Source organism: Apis cerana, linkage group LG3 (assembly GCF_029169275.1).
Source record: "Apis cerana isolate GH-2021 linkage group LG3, AcerK_1.0, whole genome shotgun sequence".
Classification (NCBI taxonomy): Eukaryota; Metazoa; Arthropoda; class Insecta; order Hymenoptera; family Apidae; genus Apis; species Apis cerana.
The window spans coordinates 12,416,241-12,424,208 of record NC_083854.1 but is presented as its reverse complement, the minus strand read 5'-3'; the positions used below and the strand labels follow the sequence as shown (position 1 = coordinate 12,424,208).

General features: G+C 32.6%; 1 protein-coding gene across 1 annotated transcript in view; it reads left to right on the top strand.

Moving 5' to 3' along the window:
* The first annotated feature begins 1,561 nt into the window (after positions 1-1,561).
* The window catches only part of LOC108001103 (uncharacterized), a 31,309-nt gene continuing 24,902 nt past the window's right edge, over positions 1,562-7,968 (top strand). The window contains exons 1-2 of the mRNA XM_017061962.3: positions 1,562-1,903; positions 3,136-4,290. Coding sequence (XP_016917451.3) covers positions 3,335-4,290 — 956 coding nt within the window. The 5' untranslated portion in view covers positions 1,562-1,903; positions 3,136-3,334. The remainder of the gene's footprint in view (positions 1,904-3,135; positions 4,291-7,968) is intronic.

Sequence of the window (7,968 nt, the reverse complement as noted above, 5' to 3'; positions counted from 1 at the left end):
TTTCATCTTGAATTGTAATAGATGTGATTAGTTCAATTATCGGTCAAATACCCGTTATTTGGATTCTTTTGTTTTAAATAACGAATTTATAAAAAATGTATATTTGAATTTTTTTTTTTTTTCTTCTAAATAGAAAATAGAAAGTAGACAATTAGAAAATAATATATTTTAATTTATAAAGAATTAAAAATACTTTTCACAATAATAACGGAGAGAATGTATATTTTTAATTGAAACGAAAACTATTTTCTCTTTGATATTTATATTTGTGAAATATTATTGCTAAAGAATATTGTTACTTTCTATAAAAGTAACTTTTTCTAGCAGAAATTTAAAAGAAAAGAAAAAAAGAAAATGTTATTTCCTAAGCAACAAATTATCAAATATTTTTCAGATATGCAGAAAAAGATATCATGGAAACGATCTTGAATTATTTTTATTCGATACAATTATGATTAAGAAGCATTTAGATAGAGACTGAAAAGAGACTGCTCGACATCGTGTTCACTGCGATCGTGGTTCAAAATATCAACTATCATCTCTACCCTCGATACCACGTGGCACGTGGAATGTATAGATTTATACTTGTTTGTTTATTTATTGTTAGGTAGCAAACATGAAAAAAAAATGGCGAATGAAATGTTCGCGGTACAGAGAGGAGCCAACTTTTAGATCAACCTTGACTGTTTAGCCTTTAGATTTTATTAGCTTTATAAGAATGACTAAAACATTATTTTGTTGATATATATATATATATTGTACGACACATTATTGATTATAAATCATAAATAATCTGTAAATATACGAGACCAATGCAATATGTTTTATGTTTTTAAAGAAATTATTCACATAATCCTTATACCATTAAATTTAAATATATTGTTCGATATATATATTTCGATATAGCTTGGTATAATTTATTATTAAAAAAATAATTTTATTTGTTTGTTTGTTTGAAAAGATGATATTTTAACTTAATGGAAAATGTACTTTTTGTATAAATATCAAAAACTAAACTAAAATATGTGTTATGTACTTTATGTACGATATGTAAATTCTGTAAAAAAAATCACTTTGTAAGTTTTAGTAAAAACACGTAAAATCGTAATTTAGGAGACTTTTCTATTTTTTTCTTTTTTTTACAATATATTACGAATTTCTCTTATTTATCTTTGTTATTAAATTAATAATGAAAATTTTCGCGTTATTGAAAATATTTTTCTAAATATTTTTTACAATCTTTTACAGAAAACAAATATACATTCGTATAAACATTTGTTCTACGTCTTACTAAATTTAAAATTGGCGCTATTCTATCATACGTATATCGTGAGATTGATTATTCGTTCTTTTAAATTATTTTTAATTTCAATATAAATGAAATCAATTTTTAAAATTATTACAAATATCCACTATATCACATTTATAAATAACAATAATATTGCATTATAAAAGAAAAATGTACGAAGCAAAAAAATATAAGTGAGAAATAACCACATATATCGTGCGGCGGCCATTTTGTTGGGAACACGCGCGCGCGGCTTGGCCACAAACGAAAAATAGTCTGAGTACAGTGTGCTACGAGTACGTACAATTTTTCTGTTGTGTGAATCGTTTACATTATTTTTTGTAAAAAATCGTCTCATAAACTTGAATAAAGTGACAATTAATGTCGTGTTCGTCTTTCTTTAAAGGCGTCGCTGTCAAAGAAACGTGCAAACGCGTTTGATTGGTCGGAACAAAAAAATCCGCGAAGATACAGATTACATGAAATGCTACATAATGCGACGCAAATATACCAATATGTACAATGATTGGCTTAAACTATTTCATGATGTTCTTTCGAATGAAAAATACGATTGTATAAGTATCTGAACAGCGAACGTTCAACATGCGTATGATAGTAAGTAAATCAGAAGTAAGCATGTCGGTTTACTATAATGTATGACGCACAGGAATACATGCATGCACACATAAACGTACACTTCAAAGAGGTAGAGGTCACTAGCCTTACGTACCACGGGGTCGTGTTCTCATTTTGCTTCGGTATCGTGAAAACTTCTTTTAAGTATATTGCATATTGTCTTGATCAGATTGTTTCCGTGACCGTCAGCCATAATGTAAAAATAAGCGTACTCTTTGAAAGAAACAGAAAGAGAAAAAAGACGAAGACAGAAAACAGGGTTGATTGACACGTCCCTGTGATTTTACTCTTCTAGTGTACAGTATTTTATGTGCCTTCTCGATTTATCTTTTTCTCTTTAATATTGGTTACATTGCACATGATTACATTACATTGTTCTTTTATTCTTGTGCTCTTTTGATTCACTATCGTAATCGAATTGTCAAAGAGAGGTATAAGTGAGGTTATGAACGTGTCAGCCAATGTTATACTTCGATGGTGTCGTTAAATAATTTTCAAATCAAATAAATGTTACAATTTATTTCTAAAGTGCTTTTCATATTGTGAATATAAAGTGTATTTATTATTAAAAAGTGAAACGCAATATAACAAAAGGTAATTCATATATTTAAAGTAATTGTTATAACCTTTTGTTAAATATTATTATTGGTTGGCAAAATACGATAAAATTAATATATAAATAAACTACATCCCTTTTATATAAACTATGACATTTTAATGTTGTGATTTATAATTTAATTATCCGTAAAATAGTCAATAAATTTTATTTCTGCAAATAGAAATGGTGATATAAAATTTGAGACATCATTTACGCAGAAAATAGTTTCTTTAAACTTTAATTACTACAATTTTTAATGTTATTACTTAATAGATAAAGCTTTTGCATCATTTCAAATAACGAACAAAGATGATGAATAGAATATCGATATAATATATATTGTAAATGTATTGATATTGTGTTGTTATTATTATTATTATTATTTTTGTTTGTCGTATTATTATATCGTATTATATTTGCTATAATATTGTACGATTCTAACCTCAAATTTTTAGATAAATTCATATTAATGTAATCGCATTTACCGACCATCTGTCGATAAAAGAGATTATTAAGCAGTTATTCGTACGATATAAATTGCGTTTATTTATTAAATGTATTAATTTATTAAATTATCGATTATAACATTAATGTATTATATTTTATTTTGCAGAATAAAAATGAAACACACAAATGGATAATACATTGCTCGAAAGAAAAACTTAATAGTTTAACTTGTCGATAATATCATATGCTCATATGATAACATGATAACAGTGAATTTAAAATACCTCAAAAATTCATTATTACTTACATATTTATATGTATGCAAATATCGCAAATGAATCTTTGCAGAATATATTGATGTAAAAATGGCAGATAATAAAATAGAAGTTATAGATTTAATAAAAGCAGCAGATCAGAAAGAAGTATTAAATAATCCTACCACATCTACGAAAAAAGCGGAAGATAACGAAAAACAAGATATTTCTAATAAAAATAACTCGGAGACAAATAATTCTTCTGAAAAGAATTTAAACGTAGTTACTATTATCGATGTAAAAGAAGATGAATCGAATTTAAATTCAGAAGATTTTAACAAAAGTGAAAATATTTCGTCTCAAAATGAAAAACATAAAAAAGATGATGTAACGATGAATATAAGACTAAAAAAAATCGATAATGATGAAAATTCTAAAGAAATAGAGAATTCATCCTCAAAAGTTAAAGATATTAAAAATATTTCAGAAGAAGAGGAAACATTGAATGAAATATTAAAAGTGGTACACGAAAATTTAAGTTCATCGGAGGTTCGGCAGCTTCCTGTGGAATCCAAAAATATAAACCAAGAGAATAAAAGTGATAGTGAAGATAATAAAGAAAAAACGGACAAAGAGAAAGAAAAAGATAACGCGAAAGAAATTGTGAATGATAAAGCAAATATTGTCGTAATAAGTGAAATTGTATCATCTAGAAGAGATTCCGAAACGAAACAATCTATAGAGACTGTTGAACACATGGAAGTTGGAATTGTAGGACCTCCTACCACTGTTAGCGAGCTTATTAACGAAGAGGAATTAAGAGCAGAATCTGCATTATCGACTGATCAAAAAGTTCAGGATCATGTAGCAGAATGGGTACAGAATTCTGCTAAAGTCGAAGAATTGGTCGTAGAAGAAGATGAAACTCCTATTAATAATGCTTCACAGGAGAAGAAGAACGTAAGGGAGAAGAGGACCAGAAAAAAGAAAAATAACGATGTTCTTGCTCTACCTACTAGAAAATCTCAAAGGATTGTTAGCAACATCATCAAAAAAAGTATCAAATGGTGAGTAAAGTTCTATTATTTTTTTATATTTGTTTAATTTATATTTTTGAGAATTATTATGTTTAAAAATTTTTATCGTAGGAAATTTTTATCATTAATCGATATATGATGTAAATTATCATTAAACTATTATTATATTTTTTAAATAGTAAATATAACAAGTGTACGAAATATACAGATATATAAATTCGATACTTCCAATTAAATGAAACGATTCGAGTAAACATAATTTTTTTTTAATTATATATCAATTATTAAATAATTAATCGAAAATATATTTTTCGTGTTATTTAAAACATATGATATCATTGAAAACATAGATTAATATATAATAAAGATTTATAATAAATTTTAGAAAAATTTAAAAAAAATTGACGCGATTAATAAATATATTCAACACTTAGTAATTTTGTTTTAAAATATTAAAATATTATTTTAATAATGAGATTAAAATACAATGTTTTAATTGTATCGCTTAAAAATATTATTGTTTACATCGATAGCCTTGACTTGACTTTCGTATTCTGTACATTCTCGTTTTACCTCGAAACAACGAGAAAGCTCCATTTTATAATTAAAGCGATAACGAGTTCTCCAAACGATTATTATCAGGAGCTAAAGATTGTTTTCCATTTCGAAACGAATGTTCTCATTACACGGACATCATTACAGTACACGTTATCAAATTCCATTGGACGTCGTCATGTCGATGTTGTCGGGTTTTGGATCGACATTCCGATTACAGAATCATTCGGTTATTTTGCTCGAATTCACAAAGACGTATCGCGATCGTATATGCGTGCGCATTTCGAAAGGTATACGTCGTAACGAAGAATTGAGACACCGTGTGTAAAATCGTCTTTGTAACGAGGTTGCGCCTTGTTACCGTGCACGTTCTCCAGCGCGGAGAACGGCCGCTCACTCTGCACCGACAAATTCGATCGGCGAAAAGCGCTTCTACGTCGTTCTACTTCCTTTTTTCGCCGTAATCGCCGATGCTATCCAAGATTGGCGTTATCGGCCGATAAAGTCGGGATAAGAGGAACATTGACGAGCGCGCAAACGCGCGTTAACGATGTGGAATCGGGGAAGTGGGAGAGAGAAGGAAAAATGAATATGGGGAGAGAAAAATATTGACCGTAGAACGATAAGCAACACGGTAGCGTCGATAACAGGATGACTATTTCTATTAGTCTTCTTCTCTCTCTCTTCGCGTCGTATAGAATAAAAATCTATTTTCTTCCCTTTTTATTCTTAATTCCATTTGGCAATTTATTTTTTCGTTCCCTTTTTATTATTATTATTATTATTATTATAAACATGTAACGCAAGTTATCCTCGAGATAATAATGATCGGACTTGGGATATTCCGTATCGTTGCAACAGGAAACGGACAAAAAGAGCGACGATCGAGTTTGGTCGTTAACCTCTTACGCTTGGAATTGTACTTCCTCGAATTGATTGGTTACTCGGAAATCTCGCGGTCGAGCATGAATTGCCTCTTCGTATTTCGCTTATCAACCGGGCATCTTTTTCGAATTATGCATATAATATCTACCACGATTGAACAAATGATTCGTTTTATTGTTTGACTATACGACATTGAAAAAAATAGGGGGAAAAGTAAAGTAACGATGGAGGAATAATACATCGATAACTGTCATTCGTATACAAATCAACAAAAAAAAAAAAAAAACGCGTAGTAATTACGTTATCTCTTATCGTGTGGCATAAAAGAATTTATACGAGCAACTTTTAAGAAACATGAAAATTAAATTACGCGATCTGTTATGGATGTTTGAATTAGCTACGTTACATAAAGGTTAAACGAGACTAATATGGAGGTCGTAACACTAGCGATGACAATCTTCTGAATTAACGTTCATTTCTATTTACCACACTTATAATAACTGGTATTGATAATATTCACAGTAAGGGTAGCAGAACGATTTAACGATCTTCTTTGAATGTATCATGAGCATAAGCAAGATATTTCAAGCACCAAGGAACGAATATCGGAGAAAGATTTTCGATTTCGAAAATCACGATTTTCTAAAACCTCCAAAAATATCCAATAAAACAAATATATATTCTATTCTCTGCCAAGATGTCTAGAACAAACAAAGCAAATATTTCCTCCACCTGCAAGTGCTCGTCTCAAGATTAACTACCTGCGTTAATCCATCGACACCCATCTTACAGTTCTTACCAACCGATTCCACGTTCTGCGCATCCAAAATATATTTTACGTGCATATACATCCATTAGAAAGCTCGTCGTCGCGATTTCCCGCAATTATTCGTGTATTCTCGATCTGGTCCCAGGCCAAGGCTGCCGGTCTCGCAACCCCGGATGAAAGTGGAGCGGTGTGTGCGAGTCTGAGAGGGGCGTTAATCCCTGCGAACGGTACCATAGAAACGGTACCGGTGGGGTCGTTACGTGCGGCGTCGAGCCACCACTCTACCACGCTCCGCCGGTACCAGATACACGGGCGTGCGAGCGAGAGGCCACGATATAATCCAACCCAAGGCCCCTAAGAAAGGGGAAGGTCTTCTTTGTCCCTCGGTCCCTCGGGCGAAGGACCGCGCGGCCAGATGTCGGCTCACGATCCTTGCGACTGTGCGCCCGTCCGTCCACATGCACTCTCACTCCTCCGCTCGCGCGCTTCCTTATCGGCGCGCGCATGTGTGCGCGCGTACGTATGCCCACGCACACCCTCCCAACGTAGGCGTACGCATGCGTACATCGCTCCTCTCGTCCACGCTCACGGGTATTGCGTATCCTTCGTGGGTATTTTTGGTGCTCGCCTTGGTCGTATATAGGAGCGCGCGGCTCTCTAGAGTCCTCGCCCTCTTTCCATGATTCTTTCCTTCTTTCTGTTGGTAGAGGGTGAGCTCGATTTTTGAATAAATTATGCGAACGAGAGGGGGGGAATTTTGTTGTAATTTTTAGGAAATTTCTTTTTCTTTCTTCTTCGTGAATATACATTGTATGTATATATATATATATATATATATTGGTAAGACTGTGGAGGAGAGATGATTGTTCGGGCGTAGCAGTACTATGGAGAGTATTTCTCGTTGGTGTATAACGGATCTTTCCTGGAATTTTCTAGGTATATATCACGAGTTCGCCGATCCAAGTTGTTTCCTTGCGCGGCCTTGAAGAGGTTTGGTACCTGAGACCATAGAAATGCTTTGTCTCAGGAGGGATAAGACCGTTGGGCCGTTTCGAGGGGATTTGAGAACCTTTCCAGAATACATCCCGTGCATAATGTTTTAAACAAAGCGCACCGATTCTTAATACCTCTTTAAAGCCTTTAAACAGTTATTGCAATTGTGCACCGTAAAACTTTCGAAAAAATTATCGGAGGAAAAGTTAGCCCGACACTTTCCCCCATTTTGATTTACGATTTGTCACTCGGCAAACCCCTCGACCCGAGTCCTTTCAACTAAAACGGTACCACAGGTAATTTTCCTATTTACACGGATTCCAAGTCGTCTCTTCCGGGTAGAAAAATTCCAGGAATGATTATCCCCTGCAGGATGGAAAGCAGACTGCTGCGTAGAAAAATTCGTAAGAGGAACGGATTGTTTGTTAAAGCTGTTAGAGCTCCCCTTTAATTAGAACGTTTTCAACGATATATCTGGTTTTAAGAGAGAATCGAAAAAAATATAG